The sequence below is a fragment of the Homalodisca vitripennis genome, chromosome 3 (assembly GCF_021130785.1).
Source record: "Homalodisca vitripennis isolate AUS2020 chromosome 3, UT_GWSS_2.1, whole genome shotgun sequence".
In the NCBI taxonomy this organism is placed as follows: domain Eukaryota; kingdom Metazoa; phylum Arthropoda; class Insecta; order Hemiptera; family Cicadellidae; genus Homalodisca; species Homalodisca vitripennis.
The window spans coordinates 90,677,170-90,704,611 of NC_060209.1; the positions used below are offsets into that span (position 1 = coordinate 90,677,170).

The window sequence follows — 27,442 nt, forward strand, 5'->3', positions numbered from 1 at the left end:
AGGTAATAGTATCATTTCATATTTTTAATCCACACAATTTTTCATATTTTTGTTTAACTGATTTTTAATTTTTAAGCAATATTCAGCATTACAGCGTCTTCATAAATATCTATATTACCCCTTATGAAGCACAATTCATGACTACTTCCCAGAAAATATTTTATAGAGCTATTTACATTTATATCATGTTCTAAAGTTTTTCAAATGTTATGCTTACAAAAAAATTGTTTATTATACGATATTTAAAACAATTTATTACTCCTCTATTAGAAGCCAATTCCATCCAAATCACCAAGCTTTATCGTTACCTTCACTTAAAACCAACACAAGCAAAATTATAATTTTATAACTTTATCTTAAATTCTTTATTAAAGGTAACTTTTCGGGCCTATATTGCTTGTTTTTTTTTTTTTTTTTTTAATTATGAATGCTATAACTTTTTTATGTATATTCTATTTTATTGCAGAGATTTGAAACACTTTTAACTGTTCTTAAAATTGAAATTGATATAATACGTATATTTGTTTGTAGAGAATACCCCTACAATTTTTAGTTGTCCTTATGATATTATAATTAATAAGTGGTAATTATATAAACCAGATAATCGCATTGTAAATTGTATTTTGCATCTTTAAAAGAAATTGTGTCATCCACTAAACCTTAGTTAGATATCATATCTACTAAATCGTTTAATTTATTTGAAAAAGTAGTAGAAATTACCGTAAGATGATAATTTTTGTTATATAAGTTTATTTTTTTACAGGTTTAATGAGTTAAATTCATGTTTCCCTTTGTAAAGGGGAGTCCAAAATGTATTTCATCCAAACCGTTACATGAAATAAACCCAAGTTATTTAATTATGTTTGGTCTGCAGACTTGCCTTGCCCTCGCTCTCTGCCTGGTCGCTGCGACCGCCCAGTACCACGGACATGGTCACGGCCACGGATACGGCGGGTACGCAGGCCTGGGGGGTTACGGAGGAGGGTACGGCGGTCACGGAGGGTACAGCGGTGGTGATGGTGGTCACGGACATCATGTAGACTACTACGTAAGTACCGATCTTTTAACTCATAGTTAGAAATATTAATCCAATCAAATTATTCAGTTTTTTATTGCCGAATCGGTCCCAGATTTGCTTGGTATCTAGATTTGTTATCATTTCAATACTATATAACATACTATAACTTTTTTCTGTTTAATTTACTATGACAAAAACATTTTTAGATTCGCTTAAAATCTAACGTCTAGTGCCTGAGGATTTTAGAGAATACAACAAAATCAGTTTACGGACTGCTTAAGAAAATATTTATATAGGTACTCAAAATATAATTAGTGACACTTAATGTGTAATTCAGTTATTGTTCCGAGTGAAAGTACGTTCTATGGGATCCAAATGTCTTTAACTCCTTGAGTACAAACATCTCTAAAGAAGATAAGGATGTTCTACAACAAAGATATACGCTTACAAACATTAATAGGAATTGATACATAACTTGTTTTCTATATTATCTATATTTCCCTTAGATTATATACAGATTCAAATGTTATATATGTTACGTTCTCCACTCCTGCAACAAACTTCCAAACCGAATATTCTTGAAAAGTTATTTTCCGTGTAATAACTTCAAATTTTAAAGTAAAAATCTCAATCTTTATTTATTATCTTAGCTTGATAACAGTTGTTAGGGGTTTTCGCAACTATCAGTTCAAATATGAAAAAACCTCAACTGCAAATGAAGATAAGGTAATTTGTAACAAAAACTTGATTCCAAACCAACTATAACTTTTAATGTGGATGTACATGGCGGTTGCCGATATCCATAGAAGATTGTTTTATAGCTCTTCTGTAAATGTGTATTCTGTGAGATTTAAAAATTATAAACAAAAGCCTTTATATTCGATAAATAATCTTTAACCTTCTAGTCACGAGTTTCCAACGCTACGCTACAAATAATAAAATTATAAAGACATCAACAAGACGGTTAACGATATTTTTGTTTCAAACTAATACTATCACTCTGATGAATTGTATTGTATGTTCAACAGGCGTACCCCAAATACGGCTTCGAATACGACGTGCACGACCCCCACACCGGCGACTACAAGAGCCAACACGAGACCCGGGACGGAGACGTGGTCAAGGGGTTCTACAAGGTGGCCGAGCCTGACGGCACCCTCAGGGAAGTGCATTACACCTCGGACAAACATAACGGGTTCAACGCCGTGGTCAAGCGAACCGGACACGCCCAACACCCCTCGCACTACGGCCACCACTACTGATCTCCTTTATCCCCATCGTCATCGCCATAGGTTATAGCCTTCACTCGATCTTTACCATCAATGCACCTCATTTCTACTGTTTTTATTGTAAATAAATTATTTTTATACAAAAAAAACAACCAGTCTTCTTCTCTTATTTGATTAAACCGAACATGTCGTGTTACTAACATATACTCGCATTTGTCAATTGCGCAAATATAGCCCTACTCCATGACGATACATTTTATACAAGCAATATTTATTTAATTGTATACAATCAAAACTAATTATGTATAATTGCTTAGTTTAATTATTTAAACTCTCTACAAGAAAAATTGGGTATAATGGGAAAGAAAAATCATGCTAGCGCTTTTGTTTAAATTTAGTACAATATTAATAAAATATATTATTATTTGAATCAGTAACAACGTTCATTAATGGCACGTAATATATTATTTGGAATAAATTATTTTTCTAAACAGATTTGATTAAATTGTTGGCATTTTATTTCGTCAATAGCTACTGTCTTTATGTGTATACATCCCTATATATATGCAGCCGCATTATATACATTCTTTGTATATTAGTGTGTGATAATGGAAGTATCAGACGTTTTTGAATGGTGCAGTAGTGGGAGGGACTACAGCCGCCATCTTGGTGTCAAAAACACTCTGGTGTTCAGTACGCACCGAGCTGTACTCGCGCAAGGTCTGTATCTCTTATACTTTTCTCACTGTGATTAATTAAAATATGTACTGCAATTTAAAATCCCACCACAGTGCGTTCAGTGATAAGGTTTTTGTTGGCAAAAAACCGTAAACCAATTGAAATTTATCGCCAACTGTGTGAAGTTTATGGAAATGGAATAATGAGTGAAAGCAGAGTAAGACAGTGGTGTATTTATTTTAAAAATGGCCGCACCAATGTTCATGACGATAGGCGTAGCAGTTGGTCTAGCCTTGTGACTGAAGATTTTATGTTGAAAATCAATGACAAAGTTTGTGAAAATCGCTGTGTCACAATGACTGAACTCTCGGAACGTTTTCCAAACATTTCAGGAAGTTTACTTCATGAAATTGTTGAAGGGAAGCTTGAATGGCTTTCCTTGATGATTACGATAAACATAGTAAGGAACTTCTCGATCACTCGATCACTCACTGATAGGGTATACGAAATTCTAACCCACTTCTAGAAGTGCTGGAAACACCAAATTTTGCACGCACGTAGCTTTTACCTTCAAACCACCGGGAAAAGTCTGAAAACCGGATATTTTTACTTTTAAACCCCTCAAAAAAATTGGCAAACTTTCGCACTTTTCACTCTTGCAGGCATTTCTTGGAAGCCCGATAGCGGGAGAACCGTTGGAGCTAGCTCCGATCTGATGGAAAAATGTCAGTGTGGAATGAAGTGGTCTACAAAAATGGTCCAGTGATTTTTTACTCTATGTCGATTTGTTAGGCCGCAAAATGCGATGAAATGAAATTTTTTGGAAATTTTCGCCTAAAGATTTACCTTTTGGGCTCGATAGCGGCTAAACGGTTGGTCGTAGCTCAAAACAAATTTTCATTAGGATTCAGTAAATTGTGTGATCTACAAAAAAATTCTAGTAACATTTTCGCTTATTCTCTATTTGGCCGCAAAACGCGTTTAAATGTGTCGGTTTTTAAGTTTCACTTCAGAATTTTGTTTCTAGGTTCTATATCGGGAGAATCTTTAAATTTAGGTAAACTAAAAAGCGGATTTTAATACAAAATAAGACGATCTACAAAAAAGGTCCAGTGAATTTTCGCCCTATCTCTATCGGTTTGGCCAATAAATGCTAATATTTTGTAATTTTGACGAGAAAATGTTTTTACTGGAGACGATATCGGTTGATCCGTTTATCCTAGCTTAAACCTAAACACTATTAAATAGCCATTAATAGGATCCACAAAAAAGGTTCAGTAGCTTTTTGTTGTATACCTTTCCGTAAGCCTGTTACACGCTCTCAATGGCAAAATCTTTTTTGTGAATTGGCATTTTAGGGTTTTTTTTATTTTTTTCGAATAGAATTCGTACAATTAATAACAGTTCCAGATTGAATTTGTATTAGTTCGTAAACCAGTGACTAGTATAAGTGGCTAATAGAGCACTTTACTCAATTGTAAATTTGTCATAAAATCTGTTAAAATAAACGTGGAGACCTCTAGTTTTCATTATTTGATTTCTATTTTTATTCCCTTTAAAATGAGGGGTCACATGATAGGGGTTTGTATTTGAAAATGTTTAGTTGCCTCCCTTTACCCCCCTTTAGTAAAGGGGGGAAAAATTTTCAACAACTTGAAAAATTAAAAAAAATATGTTATAGTAGGTAGGGGAAAGGTCTCACATAGATATTTCGGGCCGTTTAAATTATATCCAGGTGTGCCAGGACATAAAACTCACTCTGTATACAGCCGCATATGTAACTCACTCACTGATAGGGTATACGAAATTCTAACCCACTTCTAGAAGTGCTGGAAACACCAAATTTTGCACGCACGTAGCTTTTACCTTCAAACCACCGGGAAAAGTCTGAAAAACAATGACATTTTAATTTTAAACCCCTTAAATACTGACTTAATGTCGGGGTTTTATTGCATTTACACTAAACAATTCACAATATCTGACCAGTGCACACTTTTCTCCCAACCTCTGTACCGGCTAAACCAAATGTCGTACTTTAAAACTAAGGACAGAATCGAAAGACAAAATTAAATTTCGGACAAGACAGGTTCAGTGACTTTTTCTCGTATCTCCAACGGTGAAGCCACAAAACGCCCACAAACACAAAAGTTTGGTTAAAATTAAATACTCTACTTTTCACTTCCTGGCAAACCTAATCTCGGACATTAGTTATCACCAAATTCTTATTCTACAAAATTTGCTAACACGTCACTTAATTTTTTGACAAAGTCCATTGATTATTTTTACATACCACACATCATTTGGCTGGGCGTCAGCGAAGCATTACATTCCACGAGAAAGGACACAGTAGCGATCACGTAACTTGAAACTCTCAAGTTCGAATTTAACCAATAACGAAATACTTCCTATTTTAAGCACTCACTTTGGGGGCCTGAGGCACTCTACACTCTTGAGTAAATTATAATCCCTGATGTCTTAACCCCCTGTAACATTAACCCCACCTGGAATTTCATTGTACGACCAGATAAACTCCTGAGTAAATTGAACTCCCTGATGTCTTATCCCCCGTTAACATTAAACCCCCACCAGGGAATTTCCTGGCATGACCAAATAAACTCATAAACAAATTAAAACCCCTACAAAACTTAAAAATACTGACTTATAGTCGGTTTTTTTATTATATTTATGATTTAAAGTAATAATTAACACCAGCTGATTAGTGCAGTCTTTTCTCACAAACCCTGTACTGCCTAAACCAAAGGTCGTAGCTCAAATTCGAGGACACATTCGGAAAACAAAATTAAATTTCCGAAAAGAAAGGTACACTTTTGTCGTATCTCTAACGGTTAAGCCGCAGAATGCCCTTAAAGTTAAAACTTTGGTTAAATTGGGATAAAAATCAACACATTCTAATTCTAATTTACGGATTTAGCCTGTCACCGAATTCCACTTATCCCCGAATTTTAAGCATTTACCTTGGGGGCCTGGGGGCGTAGCCCCCAGCGAGCCGAAGGCGAGTTGTATAATATAACATAAAATAAAATAATAAAACTAATGTAAATAAACATTGGATACAGGTGATACAATAAAAATAGTTAATTCAGATCTGGATATATAAAATTTATTGTTTCTGAGTGATTTTTTGAAGTTGTCTGACGATGGTTCATGAGGAATTTTGCTCTTCGATGTCGATTGCTCATTGAATTCGTGCCCTTGTTGAAATGTTGTGAATTAGGTAGGATTTGGATTTTGAAAGACTTACCGAGTAGGTTTGATAAATTATGTGTTTTCTAAATAATCATTATGGTGTATAAATATTATTTGGGCTTTGATAATATATCTTTCAAAGTAAAAGATCGTTTAAGTCCAAGACATAAAATAACTACTATAAATAAATCAGGTTTCACCACGGTATGGTTTTGTTGCTCATGTTACAACAGCTTTAGGAATTGGTGTTGTACATTTATGGGAATATGTTATGAAATCCAAAATAATGTTAACAGACTTTACATCAAGTTTTAAGTAAACCTCATTTGAATATAAGCCAATACTTTAAAATGTCACTAACTTTGTATAAATATTATAGGTATAATTAAATTATTACCAATTGCTTTTAAGAATCCAGTCTTTTACTACTGTGTATCAAATTATGAAAGTGTAGTAGATATATCTGTCTGGCCCAGAACAAAAATTAGACAAATTTCAAAGGTCGCCATAAAAGAATATGGTTGTGGCAGATCTATGATTGTTCCATTCTTCTTAAATACATACTCCTATTTTTAAAAAAATGTAACTTCAAAAACAATAGAAGGCTAAATAGAATTTACGAGATTTTTACGAAATTAGATCAAGGTTTTGAATGTTAACATGATTAAGGTAGAAAATGTTGTACAGCTTTGTTTCTTTTGTTATTAGTGTAGTCAATATTATTAAATAAAAAGCTACATAAATCATCAGCCAGTCGTAGTAAAACAAGTTTTAGCTGTTCTTTATAAAAACAATGTTAAAGTTCACGCAGTGTATCGGAGCATTACGAGAGTGTCTCACTTCAAAGACATATTTAATACGCATATAAACGCGTTTTAGTTTTTAAAGTATTATTTAAAGAGTAAGTATTTTTTAAGAGTTTTTAAACGATAAATTACAACAAACTTGAAGATTTTCTGAATAACTTGTAAAATATAATAAAGCTAAAAAGCGATTAGATGCGTATTAATTGCATCTTTTAAACAAGATATCTCCAATAATTCTTCACCTAAAAATAAAGTCGTAAAAGTGTACAAGGTTTAACAATATTCTTATAGGGCTACAATCAAGATAACCACCAATACACACATGTTCTTGAGCCATATCGATATCTCCATCCCAAGAGGTACTACTAGATCGAAGACAATCTTCCAGAGAAGATCCATGCCCTCTTACTATGGGTACAACTACAAAATAGGAGTCCCAAGACAACAGTGGCAGTGACGTGGCCCCACTGGTTGACTTCATGAGGCCAACTGGATTCAGAAAAGAACTGTTTAAAATTATCTATAAGAAACCCTAGTTAGGCTTTTTTTGTGACAGCATCATAAAAATATAAACATTTCTGATGTGGGTAAATTTTCTACACTCTTGTTACACTCTGTCTACCTAACCTATTATAGTTATCGTCCTGATTGTTGAAGTTTGTTCTAAGTTTATCTTTTTTAATTTCTTTCAGAAATTTAATGTCGTTATTTTTCAAATTTTTATCATATTCCTATAGTTTGTTTTCAAGTTCATCTCTTCTTATTGCTTTAAAGATTTTACTGTTGTTATAGATGTTCAAATTTTCTTTTTAACTGTTGCCCTCTTTTTCTTGTCTAGACACTAGACTTGTTACACTTGTTTACTGTTTTTGCTCACCAGCTTCTGACTTCTTTTTTTGTCTTATTTGCTGTCCACATATTTAATATATGTTATTATTGTATATTTTATATAGTATTAGTAGGCCTATATTGATATATTGTGTTATTTATACAAATATTGTTAATTGTTATTGTAAAAATGGTGGATACCGTTGATGAATAAATAAATACAGCCCACTTTTGTTGAATTAGGTTGGGGTTTCCTTTTAATGTTTCAACCAATGAATTGTTAAATTGTGAATTGTTTTTCAAAGCAAAGTACAATTTTCAACATTAATTAATTTTTTTAGCAATTCTTCCTATAGAGAGTGTTTCAGGTGTATATTCATAATATTACATGTACAATGTAGTTACACACAAATAGTGCCATGTGAGTGCCTTCCTCGATGCAACCGTTGGCCAGATGTTGCGTCTTTGTCCTGACTGGAGTCTCAGGAGTGGAGATGCCCGCTTTGCTACCAGTAATTTGTTCTCAATAGTTGAACCTACCCTTGGATGGTAGGATTGTGTCTGGTAAGTATGGGTTGTTTGTAAGAGTCGGCGGGGGGCGTTGAGGATTGCATAAAGCGTGACTTTTCTCTGAGTGTAATCAAAATAACCCAGGGGCAACCAAAATATCCCCGGAGTAAATAGGATCACGTCCAAATTGTATTCCCCTCAACCAAATACTCGTAATTGCCTGATTATTCCCCAGACGAAAAAATCTATGATTGATTTATATAGTAATATAAGACGTTTTATTAATGCTATTGTAGAACTTAAACACGAAAACCAGTTTTTACAAGTTGTCTAATATTCTAATAGTCTACAGTAAACAGAACAGTTAACTGGATTCGAGTTGTAGAAATAAACTTTATTGGTTAAAAAAACTCGATGTAATAATTTTTCCTCTTGCATGACATTATATAAAGTTTCTCTGAGTTTATAAGCATTTCCACCAGTTTACAGCTCAAGTTGTCTAATATTCTAATAGTCTAATATTTTCGTTATAAATTTTTTATTCGGAATTTAATTTATGTGTTTTTATTTATAAGTTTCTTAATATTAGGACCTTAGAATTTGTTATAAAATGGACAGCCTAAACAGTTAACTTACCTAACACTTCTTGTTCTCATTAGACCGTAGGCTATGTTTTATTATAATAATAAAACAATTATAAGCAAAGCACTTTAAGTTTCTTTGAATTTATAGGCATTTCCACCATTATACAGTTCATATTACAATGCGTACTAATACATAAATACAGATATAATTTCCAACTAATTTGATTAACATAATTTCTGAACAACACACATTATTAATAGATGGTGGACAAACGAATGTTGGTTGTTTACATGATTGCCAATAGATGGAGCGCAACAGTAAACAGAACAGTTAACTGGAGTCGAGTTGTAGAAATAAACTTTATTGGTAAAAAAACTCGAAATAATAATTTTTCCTCTTGCATGACATTATATTAAGTTTACAAAACCACGATATTTACAATCTAAATATATGTGGTTTCAAATGGTTTAATAACACATATTCTAAAGCTGAGGAGTTTAAATGCCCTATTTTAGGAGCACAGTATGATATGATAAAATGCCGGGACAATCAGGATTTTCCAGGACGTTTGGTCACCCTGTCCCAGTTAAACTGTTGCTGGTTGGTCGAAGTCGCTCCTTTTTCTTTCTTTTTTTTGCGAATTAGATGTTGATGCACAAGTATACTGTAATAAAGTACATTTTATTATAATCGTACACAAACATTTACAAAAACTCCCTTTAGACATTGATTATTACATGATTTTCATAATTTTTATATCATTTTAGGGGATGAAATTGCACTTTTTGTGTCTAGAACTAACCTGTATATTTGAAAATTTGTCTTTTTATTCATTTTATACATCTTAAACTGAGTTCAATGACAGTGCATGTCATTCCATGGAATTTGGATGAATATTAGCGAATGTTTTTACATTGGTTTTGGAGATAATTATGACAACGAGAAAATAGCAGGAAGAATAAATTAATAACAAGCTGAGTACAATGATATGAAATTTTAATATTTTACATATCAATATATGTAGCTTATTCATACAGTAAAAACATTATAATAGAGTGCAAATTCAATATTAAAAGTAGATGACAAGATTTAGTTTCGGCGTACTCTTGCGTTGGATTGCCCTTCCTACCTTAACGGAATGTTTATTACTTAAATACTGGTTTGAAACCCAACTAAATAAACAAAAATGTGAAGTCGCCATGTAGCAAGATATCTCTAGAAAGATATAATCTGTACACTTCAAGTTTTGTATAATAATTCATATCTTTATGATGGTGAATGTCACTCCATAGAATTTAGCCGAGCGTTAGCGTTTGTGTGGATGTACTTTTCCAATGGATTTATGGATAACCATGGTGGCAACGAGAAAGTAGCAGAGTAAAATAAAAAGTAATACAGTGGAAAGGGAATTTTAAATTTGATGATAATATTTGAGTTCAGCGCATTCTTGCGTTGTAATGGGAGTTCTCTACCTCACCGGAAATTTTATTATATAATACTGCTATGAAACTCATCCAATGCAAATACGCAAGTTTAACATGTGGCAAGATATCTACAAATAGATTTCATCTGTAGACTTTAAATTTTGCTATAAGATTTGGAATTTCCCATGGAATTGGGCTGAGTGTCATTGAAATTTATGACTTAGTGAGCTGACAGAATCTCTCTTTTGTCAACCAGAAAAGGTAAACAATGTATTTTCTGTATGATTTTCTATATGTGCAAAAGACATCTCGAGAATAAAATGAACTATTGACATGCATGCAACTTCGGCGAGCCTGTTATGTAACGCGTGGTGCGGCATTTGCCTACCTTCTAGTAAAGTAAGTGACAAATTTGACAAATTTCACATGATTTGTTTTCAAAAAGAGCTCTTTTTATAAAAACGTAAATTATCTCACCTATTAACATTACAATAATTAAGAAAGAATGTTTCTTAAATACAAATATGTCCTATAAGCTGTTTGAAAAAGAACATTAGGGGTAAGGAATCTTTGTGCTGAGCATTGAATAGAAAGATCCACTTTAATTTCCATCTATTATTTCATATCAAAAGTAAATATTATTATATATTAAATAGTAATAGACCAAGTTCTTTATTACCGTTAAGCAATGTTGCAATGCAATAGGCCCAGTCAGATTTTATTGCAGTGTTAACCATACATAACATTATGTTATTTGTTAAAATAAGCTAAAAGAAAAAGATACATGACTGTACATGAAATGATTCTGTCTTATCTGTAGATAACCCCCGGTTCTGATACATACAAGAATTGTATTGCATTGTATATATTTACTTTGTTGAACATTATTTATCTGATGTAGTTATGTACCTTAAGTAATTACGTTGACGCATCTCATGCAATAATGTCATTGTTTCACGCAAAAAAAAATATTTTATTGTAATTATGCAAGAACCAAACAACCAAAACTATGCACACCTGAAACATTAGATACTACGTAAATAAGCTCGGTACCTCAACGCATACATTGTATTTAAATGCGAAAAACATTGGCATTATTCCTACAGGTTATAATTTCTTTATTTTCCCGTAACTTTTACTTGAAACGGCGTAGATTTGTTTTCTTAGTGTCACTGTGTTTCTATTAAATATGGCATTAAAATGATATGTCACAAGATAGGGGTTGCAATTACAAAGTTTAAAGTTACCCCCGTACCTCCCTTTGAAAAGAGGTAGAAATTTGTATCATTCAAAAAATTCAAAATCTTATTTTATTAAGTATTATGAAGGATATACATATCTTATATGTAGTTAGAAGGTTTTATATATATATATATATATATATAGGTATATATAGTTATATATGGCTAGTTTTGGACAGTCTTTTACATGAGGAGGGACCAAATTACTTTTCTGTCTTGTTGTGTAATCATGAGAAGCGCTTTGCAAGAGGAAGTTCTGTTTAACATAGAGTAAATTAATAATTTAAAACAAACACTACAATAATATTTTTTTTATTTCTGTGAGGCCTTTAGTAGGTACTCAATGAGAACGTCATCAGACCCACATATTTGAATAAAAGTGGTTAAAATAATAATATAAACAATTTTTACTAAATAAGAACAAAGCTTCTAGAATGTATAGAGTAAATTACTGAGAATTTAATTATGATGGTGCTTTCATATCTAATGTTCTGACAATGTTTTTTGCTAAACGAAAATTTTGATAAATGACAAATTGCCCCATGGGCGAATGCCATAATATGAAAACTACTAAACGAAATATAAATATTGCAATTATTAGTAATAGAGGCGATATATTTTACACTCAAATAATTACATAAGTCTCCTGCACAAAATGCCAAGTAGTTCTAGGCCAGCTCGCACGTTGGGAAATCGGTAAACAATCTAGTCGCCGAGGCTATATTCTATTCAAAGTGAAGGTGGGAGAGGGTCGCGATGGTGGAAGTAAAAGTGGAATTGCGCGAAGTTCGGCCTGGATATCCAGCAGAGCAAAAATTAAATATACTTCCTTGCACGTCCCCGTCCACCGGCTAATGACTCTCGATGATGTGGAGGGATGGGTGTGGTTCACGTGGTTACTAACCGAGCACCGGTCACTGGTCAGATACTGTTATAACGTCCGGTGTGGCTCGGCCCCGCAGGTGCAGATTGTTCTCTGTCTCCTTCCTCCCTTTGATTACATTCATAATTACAGCAATAGTATATGGTCTATGGAGGCTGATATAAAACTTTGTAAATTACTTGTACCACGAACTGTATAATGAGTGCTACTTAAAACTTTTATCAGACGATCAAATACCTTCCTGACAATTTGGAATACCTCAATTGTACAGTTTGGAATCATTTATTTTTTAATTTCTAACGATACCACACTTTTTATGTATAGTTTGACTATCTTCGGTTGTTTTTTATATCATTACATGTAGATACCACTCTAGCCATTGTCCAGTTTTCGGTTTACACTGAGTAGAAACATTGTTAACATGACTGAAATCTTGAAATATATGGAACTCTCTGTTAACAGTCATCTTCATTAGAGAACAGAAACAAAATTGTCAATAATAAACATACAATTACACAGAAGAACTAAAGGAGCGAAGCAAAACCGTGATTGGTTGAAGCTTAAACGAATCAACGACGAGTATGTCTAAATAAGAATCAATATTGCATCACACTCAGCAAGTTTTTCATAATTTAATGCTATCTGTTTTACTGAGGCAATTTTTTTATTCCTAGGATTTTTTATAATTATTGGCTCTTTGATTAATCACTGATACGAGGCCTAATAATGGTTTCTAATTTGTCAAATAAAATATATGTATAGCTGCAAATACATCGATTTTATTAATACATTGTGAAATACTAAGGTCCTATATATCTCTTTATTTAATTTTCCGAATGATATAAGTTCCCTTTTATACAAGATGATTAGTTTGATACATGTTTTAGTTCAGTATGTAGTGAAAAATAGTTGTTAATTTTTTTATGTACTATAATTATTGCTCTCATTTTTACCGTCGTTAAACTTAATAACCTGGAAGTTTGCTCAATACCTAAAATTTAGAAACATCTATAAATACAAATTTGTGTGAGTTTTAAAGTCGATTATGAGTATCGGGATATAAAAGAATGGAATTTTGACAAAACAAAATAATTTAACGACTGTAGGTGACAAATTTTGAAGGAAAACGCCTAAACAAAGTTTAAAAAGATTAGTGTATCGTGCAGCGATGTCTATTTTACTATTCACTTTTAACCTCCTTTTTTCCTCTAAAAATGTTCATTGTTAGGAATTATTTAATGTTTGAAGAGTTAAAGAATATGAACACATCAAATAGTGTCGTTAATAACGATAAGGTATCACAAAGGTAAATGGTACGATGAAGGGGAAATGTGCAGTTATAAAGACAACCGTTCCCATCTTTCTCGCTCATAAAGATAGGCGGCATAAAGCTCGAAGGAGGTACTAAGATCACGAGATATGGAGAGAGAACTGTTCATTTGATGGCTCGAGGAACTGACAGGAATTAGGAGTTTACGTCCTATAATCAGGAGAGTAGGCGGGTCCGGGGAGTGTCCCACAGGACGTGCTTCCAAGCTCTAAAAGAAAACCAGCCTAAACCCGCTAACATTATTATAATTTAATAAACTTTCTATACAGTTCTTACTTTTTTCCATAATCGATTTACTTATATTATTTAATTGTGTTCTGCAGCTGTCATTTAAAATTTATTACTCAACTGTTAATAGATGGTGCAGTTGTAAAATTGTTACTGGTAAATTTGCTGGCAACCAACGAAAAAACGAAAAATCAATATGATATTCGTACATTTACATGTTTTATATTATACGACGACAAATACTCTAGAATATGAACTCTCTTGGTTCAATGCCGACACCAACTGCTTCACTGATTGGCACTGATACATGTACCATTAATTACGCATTAAATCATGAAGGTAGCCATCGGCATACTATTTCGGTCAATGCTTTGGAGATTTTAGGATCCCAGAGTATCCGATAGCGCCCCGCTACCTGTCAGATCGTAGCTGGTCGTAGCTCATGTCCCCGGATATTTTCTGGTGGGTTATACAGATGACATAGCTGCAGTTATTGGTTGCCGCGCCGTATCAAATACAGTGACAAAAATGTCCTTGTTGGTGCTGAACATATTAATGTAACGCTTTAGCTCTTGGCTACGAGAACTTGGGGGTGACGCTTAGGACCAGAATGACCGAAATTCTAGCCACGCAAAAACGAATTACGACAGTCATTCAACTGCAAGATGAAATTGTCGAGATACTGAGAAAGCCAGTAGTGAAGAATCGTTTTGTGCGTCTGGATAACAAACTTGCATTCTGGAAGCATACCCGGTAATCATCAGAGAAAGCTACTAAGGTACAGTAGGATTTTGTAGACTAGTAGCGGATATCAGTGGCTTGACGGTAGGTCGAAGGCGATTTTTTTATCTCGGTTGCATAGTCCTACAATGGATGTGAGGTTTGGGCCGACATTCTACAAAGTATCTTTAGCGAATAGCTTCAGTTCAGAGAATAGATCTGCGAGTTCCTAGCTCATACCCGAAAATCTCTGAATCAGCGGCTAGTCCATTGCAAGTCGTAAATTTATATTAGACCATAAGAAAAAGGTCAGTATTGAGAAAGCAATGAGAGCGACTAGAACCATACTAAAAAAGCAAAGATATGTATTAACTAAAAAATAAATAATTATTAATAGAGATAGGAGTACACCACACTATGTGTCTCGTAGCTGGCTGCGCTTATGCATATATGAAGACTACAGCTCATTTCATTAGGCTACGTGTGTTACTAGTCTCATGTTAAAATTTCTTAACCTGTATAAGCCTATGGGGTCAATATCGTCCCTCTACTAGCACAACTGTATGTTAGAGTAACAGTTTATATGCTCTATATTCTGAGTATATACGGGTATGATTGTACCCTGTTTGTTTACAAACTTATTTATTCTACGAATATCTTGTTGAATTCATGGTTACACATATGACCAATGTAAAAATGTTTGCTAGCGCTCAATCAATCGAATGGAGTAAAATGCACCATCATCAATCGCGATATTGTTTGTAGGCCTATAGATAATGAAGCTTCACACAAAAGTTCAAGTCGAATAAGCTAATTAGTTCTACAGATATCGTGCGGAGCAGACAGACAGACAAATAGAAATGAAATTGTTCCAGCCCATCTGAAGATACCTTCGGTAACGCTAAGCCCATTAAAATTAACATGAAAGCAACTATATCTGTTTAGTAAAGAAAATCCTTCAACACTACCTATACAATAAAGGATACATTTTTTATTTACGTCAGCAAACTGCTCAATCAATTATTTCGTAAGCTTTCCAAAACGTTTGCCTCTTTTCATTTTCAAACTAGTTTCAATGCTTAATAACTGTGTATATAAAATTTTTGTAATCACTACAGTGCCATAGACCCACCGTGTTCTCAAGGGTTAATTAAGACACAAACAAAAACCAGAGTATTTAATAGTGATCTCGTATATTGTTGTATTCAATTCTTCTTGTAGCATAAATAAGTAGTTTCCGTTTGATTTTTTTACTTCTCTTGCTTCTCTAAATGAGGCTGTTTTGAAGAACCTATTTGAAACAAATCCCATTCATTACACAACAAGTACCTTTTTCCTGTAAACTTTCCTAATTAATATTTAGTTACAAAATTTATATCTAGCTTATCTACACATTAATATAGATATCATATACTAAATACTATGATTTATTTACACCCATCATTCAAAGGCAATTAAATCGCTATTAATTTCTTACGTTGACCTAAATTTAATTTCTTTTTTATGTTTTTCCAATTTACGAGTACTTAAAGTCTTCTTTTAAATAATATATGTTCAACGTAATAAGTTTTCATTAACAATCATTATTTTATCTACTCTATTTATTTGTCCTAGGTGAAATATTGTCATAATCCCTACTGAAGACAGCAACGGTCAAATAAAATTTCAAAAACACATTCATTAATTTTCTTTATTCTTTTTTCTTAGGATATAAAACTGTTGAAACTGCATCACAACTTTTCCGTGGGCCAATACATACTATTTAAAATATACAGCATAGATTATTCAACCAATTATAATTGTAAGGTGATAAAAACAATATTTTCAATAGGTGACACTCGATATCTACCCAATGGCTTTTATTAAATTACATTAATTTTCTCTGTGTGAACGGGCTAAGAGTTAATCGTTGGGCAAAGTGACCAGCTGAGATGATGATGACGTAAGCGGTCTCTGGTCAGCTGACGGACAGCTGATGGCAATGTCGTGACTACAGATCACGTGACCGGGATCTCGTGTCGTGTCTATCGACTTTACTGACGGCGACGGATTAGAATGTTCTGTCCACTTGATGTACGCGGCTCTAATTGTAATTCGAATATTTACATAACTTTATTGGTGATTCAGAAAAGATAAGGGATTATAAAAATATTAACAGATCGTTCAATTTTCACATAATGACCAATCAGATGTTTAAGTTGTTTGTATTTTATACTACTAGCTTCAATGAATTTGTTCAAGATTTATTCATCTACTAATCTTAAAACAAACTATTGTTTTTATATTATGACTAATTTGTATATTCATATAAGCAGTTAAAATATATGTTGAATCTAGATTAAAATATGAAAACTGAGCTCCCCTTAATTATTTTTATGTGTTGCATAAGAATTTAAAATTATATTTTCCATTTTACAATAATATGCTTATTTAATATTTTATGATCTTTGGTGACAAAGATTAATATGACGTATTTAAAACGTTGATTCAGTTTGTTCTGGGTTTTATTCTCTTTCATAAATTGCAAATTTTCGTTTTGTATATTTAACGTACACATGCTCTGTTCTAATACTTTATTATTGCCTGTTTTAACGTAATGTGACAGAATTAAGTTGTATCCATCTACAACCTCTATATTTTTTACAACCTAGCATATTGTTATATTTCACATAATCATCTTGCTTCATAACAAAATAGTTATTCTCTTTAGTTGAAATCCGTTTACAATAATTTAAACGTATAATTTAAAATTATTCAAATTGTCTTGCTTTCCAAGATTCCAAGATAGTTTCCATATAATGAGTATCGTTACATTCTCACAACTAGTAAGGAAAAATGTTTTTTATAGATCACTAATGTAAATCTGCCGAATATTTCCCATATCAAAATTATAATTAAGATAACAAACATCCAGGATTGTAAATCATAGTACATCAGTCTGTTGATCTAGTATAATATCAATTCCTGTTCATAACCTTCTTATCAGATACTCTAGTACTGTTTAAAATGGGGAGAGAAGAAACCCAACAACTGCAGCATTTTAGATAATAGAACGATAGTGTGTGGTAAGTTTGTAAGTTCGATCACGATGCAAAATATATTTCATGACAGATTTTTCATAAACGGAATCTGATCATGCTATCATGGTTACCCATACGTCCACGAAAAAAATATTCGCTAACGCTCAAACAAATAGAGTGACATGGACCAACATAGAACTCAGTGTTTCTTATACAGAAATGAAGCTTTAAGTTTATAGCCAGTTCGTTTTCGAGATATCGTACGACAGTAAAAAAAATTAAATTTCTTCCAACCTCTAGAGTGGTAGACTCTGCTAATTCTCAGCCATCAATTCTTTACATTTTTTGCTATAAATACCAAAGATTACTCTTTAGTGGTTGATGATATTGGTATTCCAAATTGTTTGGAATAAAATATATAAATATCAAGCTTCCTTGGCTTTTAAATCAAGTATAAAGTCAACCTACAATAACTGGCTCATACTCAGTGAAAAAACAAAAGCGGACGAGTATGCAGTGTGTAATACGGTCACTATAAAACACACATGTGAGGATACTCACTGCTTTGACCATGAAAACTAAATTCTCTATTTATACTAAGCGTGAGGTTTTATTTCTGGCCAATCTCGTCGGTTATAAATCCCAAGAACGCAATAAACCATCCTCAATTGCGCTTTGCGAGGAATTTGTTCCTTCCCGAATAGCTTCCTAGTTTTCAAGATAAATTACGAGGTATAAAACAACTAATAAGGGGTATCTGTCGTCTAAACATAGAACACCGCAAGGTCTACAAGTTACAGCATGACAACCTTTCAATCTGTCTTCTCTACAAACCCCGTTTGTTAGAGTTGTTAAGTTCTAACTAGCTGAGCTTTATCTAAATCTGTCGTAGGGCTGGAAAATTTAATTTCTGTATATCTGTGTGTCTATCCGTATCTCGAAAACGAATTAACCTGTAGACGATATTTTGATTGAAGCTTCAATTATATACCGGTATAAGGAACACTGAGCTCGATGAGGTTGCATGTCACTCCGCGGATTTGGCTGAGCGTTAGCGAATATTGGTGCTATGGGTAAACATGTTGCAAGCGATAAAATAGCTGAATAAATAATTTTTAAACGTGCTGTGTGCACAATCACATGAGATTTAACAAGTGAGACGTTTATTCATACAGTGAGATTTAAAAATAAAATATATAATAGACTAGAGTCAATGTTAAAAAGTCGGTGGCAATATATGACTTCAGCGCGTTACGTTGTAGTACCCTCCCTAGCTTAAAGGGTACTTTTATTTGAACACTGGTATAAAACCTAACCTACTGAACAAAATGTTAATGTTTCATGTGGCAAGATATTTCGAGACACTTGCACTACACCTTGTATTTTGTATGAAACTTTATTTCTACATAGACAAGAATGAGTTATATAATGGTGCATGTTTAACTACGGAATTTTGCTGAGCGTCATTGAAGCCTATCACTCTGTATCCTAACTCAGGTTATCTTTTGTCTGCTGGAGGAATGTAAATTTCTTTACTGTATGACTTTATATATTACTGCCTATCTGTCTGCAGGACATGTATAGAAAGAAATGAGCTATAAAGATTTGAAATTTTGCATACAGTCTTAGCGAAGCCTGTTACGAGCCACGTGGTATGGCTTATTCATATCTTTTTAATTTCACATGATACATTGATATGCGTAATAGAGCTGAACAGTTATTGTAGGACATTAAAGAGGTCATTTAGTAATTCTGTTATAGGAAAATCTGAATTTACAATATACAGCAGATTGTTGAATCGAGCCTTTGATTGTGTAACAGTAGTAAGGCCGATCATTTTATCGTCATGAATATTGAAAACTATTTTTTTCATACTCCACAAAAGTTGTTTTTGTAGTTCCTTGAAACGAGTTGTTTCGTTACTTTATAACAGCGGATCATCAGTGCGAGTAAATAACCATTGTTTTGGCACATACGCTTCACGGGATGGCTATTTTGATTTCTCATGTAATAATAATTAAAATGAGCCTCTATTTTGTTTCCCTTACGGTAAAAACAGTTGATATCCACGCAAAAGGAAAATGGACCTTGTCTTCGTCTCGTCGTAAAACATAATTGCTCACCATAAACAGCCACTTTTGCTTATAGTGATGAAACTACTCTTGCAGTTAGCCATTAACAATAACCTCCTTCCTAGTGCATAACATTTTACTTCTATAATTACAATATATTTTATTAAAAGATAATGAGCTCTAAAGTTACGTTCGAAGTAATTTGGTTTTATTCGTATTTTCTAATAAATAAATGTTTTTATTTTTCTCATTCAAATATATGTAATTACAGTATACAGCAACACACAGCTGAAAAAGAAATAAATAGACCAACCCATTGCACTTGGGTGGGAGTCAATATCAGCTGTTCAATTAAAAACTAAGCAGGAAGCCCAAGTTGTACAATAACAGTATAAAACACATTTACTTATAAGCAAACTTAAATCACTCTATTATCACTAAAATAATACATATTATTTAGAACAATCCAACCCACTTTCGATATTGAAATCATACATTTATAAATTAAGAATAAAATATTTTTACTGAATAACCAAATATTTTATTTTAATCGTACTTGGAATTAAATTTAAAAAAATTACAACATACATACAATTACTGCGTCTAGTAATATAAATAGAGGTGTCAATGACAGGTCCAGTGTTATTACTTAATATGAAAATTGTACTAAAACTAAAAGCATGTAATATCCGTTACTAAAATATGATTAAAGACAAAAGTGGAAATGAATTTTCTTTAATATCTCATACCAATCTTATAATTTATAAATCTTATTTTTTTCTAAAACACTATTTAATTAGACAAATTTGAAACATATGAACTACCCCAAAAAGGCAATCCATAACTCAGCTTAGAATTAACCGAGGAAACATAAGCCTGTCTCATTACTGAGGGAGGACAAACCGATTCCAAATAATGAGAATTGTTCAAAGAACTTATATGAGGTATCCGTAATGAGGTTTTATCAAGAGTCAAACCTGTTTAATACTGTACGTACATCTATTGATAACAATAATTGCACGAGGATTGGAGGTATCGAAATAGCTGTGCGTATTTAGGGCGGTGGTGAATGAAAGATGTAACAGACGAATGAGGGCAGTCTTGTTATTAGCTGAGATAGACCGTTTGTTGTCAACTCTAAATAAATAATGACTATTTGGCCAATGGTAGCAAAAAGGAATGTTTAAGACTTGTGAGCAATATGAAACAAAAATATGGCTTTCCTTGGATACATTTGTAATTAGCTTATTAATTAAGTTTCTATTCCAAAGTCCATTTTTGCCATGAAAAACACATATGACAGATTAGATCAAATTTAATACTTTGGCTACGGCTAATGTTGTCACAAGCGCGCCCAAATTCCAACCACTTTTTTAATTTATGAACTGGAGTTTCAAACTGTTACTATATCCACTAAAACCAATATTTGACATTTTTATAAACACAATGCTACTTACAGCATGATGGCGGAAGTATAAAGCAAATAATGCAGACAATCAAAGCATACCTCCAAGGATGAGGATGGAAACCGTTCGTGCAGCGGTCACACAGTTGACAGGGCTGACCTTCGTCCACCTCGTGCACCACCACCCCCTGGAACATAGGGTATTGTGAGATAGCATTGTATTTTGCAATTGGACACTCGTATACAGTTACACTATTAGGGTTTAACATCGTCACTGTAAAATAATACATTAGCGTGAAACAAGTCACAATAACAAAATGTTTGATTCTTTTCCTGTAATATATTAAAACTATCTCCTTATCATCACAAAATATCTGCTTAATTCGTATTCGTTCAAAGAGTGGAATTTTATTGTAATAATACAGTATTTGTGTTAAAATCTAGATGGAACTTCAAAAACGCATCAAGGGGTGGACTGAAACTATCTGCAGAGTTGAACTTCTCTATGACCACCCAAGAAGTTTTATTAACTCTAACACTAACATGTTAAATTAATTAGGTCTTAATTCAAACGAAGTTAATTATGGACGAGTTAAAGTTAGTACATGGAGTGGATAATTAAGGCGAAGGAAAGTCTCACAGGATGTAGCGGAATTATTTTCTTACAAAACTCGGAATGAAAGAAAATTAAGTTTCTTCCACCATTTCATATTTAAAAAAGTTTTAAACAACTATTAAAACTGGGAAAAACTTAAAATTTTAAACAAATACAATATTTTATTGAAATTCTTTTTTTAATTGATAATATTCTTCATAAAATATTTAATTATAATTACAAATATTTAAAGCTTTAAAGACATTAAGAAGTTTAAAAATAACAATCACAGTTATAATAGTTTGTATTGGTTTATCCAAACGTGATAAAAAGGGCTGCTTCGCTGAGAAAGTACTTAAAAGTGCCTATTGCAATTCAGCTAACGAAGTCTTAAAGGAAAAAAGGAAAACATCTCTGCAAATACTCATCTCGATTGGTTGATGGTTTATCATATCGCAATGTTTGTATACAAAATAAAGTTTTATTATAACTCTGTCAAATCAAATTAGTTTTACGTAATAGTAATTATTATGTCCAATAATATAAAAACCAAAACTGTTTGACTGCGAGTAATTTTACTTTTCGTAGGTCTTAAATATTTGTTTCTTATTTTTGGCCTAAGCTTCACCTATTCAATACCTAGAAGTTCATTTGTGTCTATGATATATTGACGACATGCAAAGCGAGGAGACACACTCACCCAACAAAAATGCAGACAGGTCAGCAACATCATTACCAGCACCGATCACTACCACTACCACTACCACTCCCACTACCACTACCGTGCCCAGAATATCCCGGTGTCCCCGCGAGAATTCGGGGTTGACATACCATCATCTGCGAGTGATTAATATTTGACGCGACCCTGACTCCCAGCCAGCAGACACACGTCTCTGATACAACAAAGCGATTGTTTAGGTGCCCGCCGTCTGAAACGATCTTGAGATTTGTTTTATAAGAAAAGTACAAACTTTCAACCTATGTACGCTACTCCAAATTTTCTCGTTTTGTGAGATAACGCATTAAATTCATTTCTCACAAAACACAAAACATGTTCATTGTACATGTCATTATTGTATAATGTGTTGTGTTTTTATATGCACCCAACTAGTGGTAGAACTATAATTTGCCATTGTAAGGCAGTGGGGTGTATTTTTATTTTTATTAATACAGTATATCATATTAAAGACACCAAATCTAGACCAAGACTTCTAGAGATGGTTATATAAACTAACCCCTATAATGGCCGATAGTTTTATTTAAAGAGTAACTCTTGGTCTCTCTGAATGGTATTCTGATGTTTCTGATGTTGATTTAACTTTAATTTTCGTGTCTGGCTGTTGTTTTTAAGTATATAAAACTGAGAAATATTGATTGATTTGTTTAACCTTTTCGACAACCTCCCAATAAGATCCCACCAAAATTAACACAGCTTACGATTGATTTTTCTTCTTAGGAGAAATTCCTCTTTAGACTTCACGAGAACTTAGGTAGGTAGTGTGTTTATACAATGCAGGTTGGTTCTTATTCCCTAGACTATGACTTTGTCATAGCATTTGATCATTTTTCTTCTGCAGTGCGGAGATGGCCCGGCCTCTCAGGGGCCTCTCCCTTGAATACACCGCTGCGTCCAATAACTTTAGGTTTCTCAGAAACATTTCAAGGTTAATAACAAAAAGTGTTATAAAAAACCTAATTTTTGTTAAATAACCAAATGTGTGATACATTTACTATGCTGTACTAATATGAATGAAATATTGTTCAAATGTAGTATGCTGCTATCAAAGATTTTATTTTTTTTCAATGTTTTCAGAGGGCTTTGAAAAATTAATCTTAAAAATAGTTCTCTACCAAAGGTTATTTCTGTTTCTTTGAAAAGAAAAATCTTTTTAAAATTTTGTGATTAAGAATTCGAGGACTAACAGTATAAAGTTAGTATTTAAGTTTAACATAGGATTTTGGAAAGATGGCTAAAATAGCATTTTTTACCAACAGAGTTAAAGGTTGAAGGTTAGTGTACTGATTGAAATTATAAAAATGTCGGGTACACTGACCTTTCCGAAAATGAATAGTGACTCAGACTTTTAAGTTGAGAGTATTGTGAGTACATTTATATACCAAGAAGTCCCAAACAATACTGATATATATTTGCCATGCAACGGGAGGAAGAGTACCTGTGATGTATTCACTGACCCTTCTAATGGCGGTACTGAATGAGTTGGGCAGGTTTACGACCGTAAAATATTCAGGTGAGGTTGGCAAGCACAATGTCACCACGTTAGGAGAATAAAACATGAGAAAGCCACGACCAAGGCTTGCGGGAGAGATACTCCAGACATGTATACTACATAAGAGCTGCTTCACGTGACGGCTGCTTTGTTAATAAGTTATAGTCACTTAAGGCCAGTTCTATTTAAAATATAATGGTATTGCGTTTTTACAATTTGTTGTTACAGAAATAAACTGTCAAAATACGGTTTAAAACCGTTTTTCTCGTACTAAAACATTGTATTTTGTGAATTGTCTGATGGAGACAGCCTTTCTCTTAAAAGGCCGTAGGAAACAAAAATATTAATAACTGGTTTTTGTGATTTTTACGAATTATATTTCTCACAATTCTAAAGACTTCTAAGGAACCTGATGTACAATTATTATATATACATAATCAAAATCGAATATTGTTTTCTACGATAACGTAGGAAACAATATTCGATATACTCCATATAAATGGATCCTCAACACTAACCTAAAGTCCATCATCGGTCTACAAGTTTGGAGTGCTAAATACGCTAATTTATCATTGTATGTAATATAAGACAAAGATGACTGAATTGTAAAGAAAATGCCATCAGATGAATAGATACAAAGTTGTATATGCACAATATGAAAGTTACACCTCACCTACTCAGATTGTGACACATTTAGATCTGTAAAACGTATAAATCTACCTATTTTTCTAACATAATTGGCACGATAAAATATGGAGAGTATTAAAAACAATATAGAAATAGTATACAAGCTGGCTAAAAAATTCAACAACTGTTTTGGGTCAAAATCCTTCTATACGAGATATGCCTGGAGACTATGAAATTGCATGCAGTTCTGGACAGTTCAGACAGAATACACTGCAGAAATAAAAGGTGAATACAAATATCTACATATATATGAAACGTGAAAAAGTCCGTCATAGATCGCACCAGACTGTGTAACTGATACAATCCAAGTTAGAGCACAGATACAAAACCAAACATTTAGTAGAAGTCGCCAATAAGGTACTTGCTACATTTCTACTCTATTATCCAAGACAATAATAGAAATCTTAGAAATAATCGACAAAAAAATGACTTTAACACCGAAGAGGATATCAGATTATTAAAATATCAAAAGTTGGCAACTTGTGAGAAGAACCATATGGATTGCGGATTAGTTGTGCTTTATCCAATCACAATAAAGCTCTTCCTATCCACTCTTTAACCAGATGAGAATTGCTTAATTTTCTATTTCGGTTAAAGTTAACCAGTTGAAGATGACTATCTGCAGCAATACTGAAATACAAGTATTTCAAGATTTTAATTACGGTACGTCAGAAATATTTCAGAGTGGAAAATTCATGGCGTTATCTGCATACATTTCAGAAATGATTCAGTATGACCACTAAGGGCTAACAAATTTTTAAAATCAGTGTAGAATATAATATTTTGCATATTATAGTTTTGTCAATTTATGTAATATGACGTGGAAATTCTTTATTCTAATGAAATTAACGCAATATACTTTGGTTTTTAACTGGTTTCTTTCTGATCACATGGCATTTTTATTGATCACAATAAACATTTTTTACAGGAAAAAAGGCCAAACCAGCTTGTAATTCTTTTACTTCACCGGGAATCAAAACCATGCATTCCCGTTCAAAGAGCCGCTGCCTTACCTCTAGGCTATGCCTAGTTTCATGAGTTGCCATTTAAACTTGAACAAAGAAACCCTTCATCTGTTTTGTTCCTGTAACTGTAACTATTCTATGATTATAACAATAATCAACTCACAAGTACATACTGTATTACCACAGAAAACAAATTTGACTTATAATAATTTAAAAAATTATAAAACGAAACTGTGCATACGAATTAATTATTATAAATCAATTTTTATTTCTATATCAATGTAAAATCTATACATTTGTTTATTGGTATACAATTTTAAGTACCTTATAGCATTCATAATTTATTTTATATACAGGGTGATGTATGTAAGTGTGCCAGCCGTTTTACTTGAAAACTACTAGGGATGTAAAAAGATACAAATACACTTCCCTGGATAATTTATTATAAACAATTGGGTGGTTTTAAAATTGTTGCTATGTCAGCCATTTTTGTTTAAAGCGGTGGCCATCTCAAGAATTTAATAAACTCGTAGAATTATAAAATAAATATATACAGAGTGTCCCAGAACCCTCTACCAATTTTACAAACATTATTCGCGGACCTAAAACAAATAAAATTATCAATATTCAGACATTTAAAACCTCAGTTATTACCCGAACACGTACAGTTTTGTTTTTCTCCCTTAACAATTTTTAATTAGAAAATGGTTTGTTGATTACACTTATTAAAGTAGAACTTCGTTATGTAGCTATATGACTTGAATACCTAGACACAGAATACGTCTTTTTTAACAATGTTTATTTCCAAAAATAAGGCTTCTTAAAATTTTAAAACTTATATTTCTTAAAAACAACATAATACTAAACAGCTATAGTTATCACATATTATCTAGAACATTTAAATAAAAATCCAACGATATTAAATTTAAGAAACTTGGTTGATAAATAACGGAGATTTTAGTAAGGTGCGTACCAAACAATATCAACACTGTTATTAAGTGACAGCACGTCTAGTAAGCCACGATAATTAGCTGTTTTAACTTGTAACTGTTCTAAACAGCTGATTAAAACGTTGCATTGTTAAGATGTGTTCAGTTGCAGGATTTAAGTTTCTGTTTAGTTAAACATATTTTTTGCTACAAAAATAACAACTTTATTTACATAGGACTGCTAATACCAGGGGACTGGCTCTTGGTGTGAAAACATAAATCTGGTAATAATATAGACTAAGGTCAGTAAGAAACTATTATTTACAAATTTGTATCTAATAAATCCTGTTTGTAGCGATTTTTTTTCCTTTTTCAGAAAATGTATGTAATATGTAAAAAACAGCATTTTTCTCCAATTTTTACTTTGTAAATAATTTTTTTATTGGTGCTTTCTGAAAGTTCATAAAATTTCAATTAAATAAGACCATAATAAGCTATTCACATAGCTTTATGAGATACTTATTACCAATAAAAGTAAAAAAATTGAAATTTCTTTTAAAATTAAAAAATATTTAAACCAATATTCTGAGCAAATTTTAGTGAGATTCAATTGTCAAAATTCACAAAAACTTGTCCATTTAATAAGCTACTATTTAACATAAAAAAGTATTTCATTTCTGTTTCAAATAGCTACGGAAAAGTGAAGTTGAATGTGGAAAAACATAGAGGTTTGTAACAAACAAACAGCACTAATAAAAGTTGGTATTAAAGTTATAAATACACTAAAAACTACACATTTTATTATGATTATGAGTAAAATGGAGAAACTTTTGAAACACCAAGAGCCAGTCACC

At 32.6% G+C, this 27,442-nt stretch overlaps 1 protein-coding gene across 1 annotated transcript in view; it reads right to left on the reverse strand.

Moving 5' to 3' along the window:
- The window catches only part of LOC124357168 (four and a half LIM domains protein 2), a 492,077-nt gene that overhangs the window by 421,417 nt on the left and 43,218 nt on the right, over window positions 1-27,442 (reverse strand). The window contains exon 2 of the mRNA XM_046808680.1: window positions 21,287-21,372. Coding sequence (XP_046664636.1) covers window positions 21,287-21,372 — 86 coding nt within the window. The remainder of the gene's footprint in view (window positions 1-21,286; window positions 21,373-27,442) is intronic.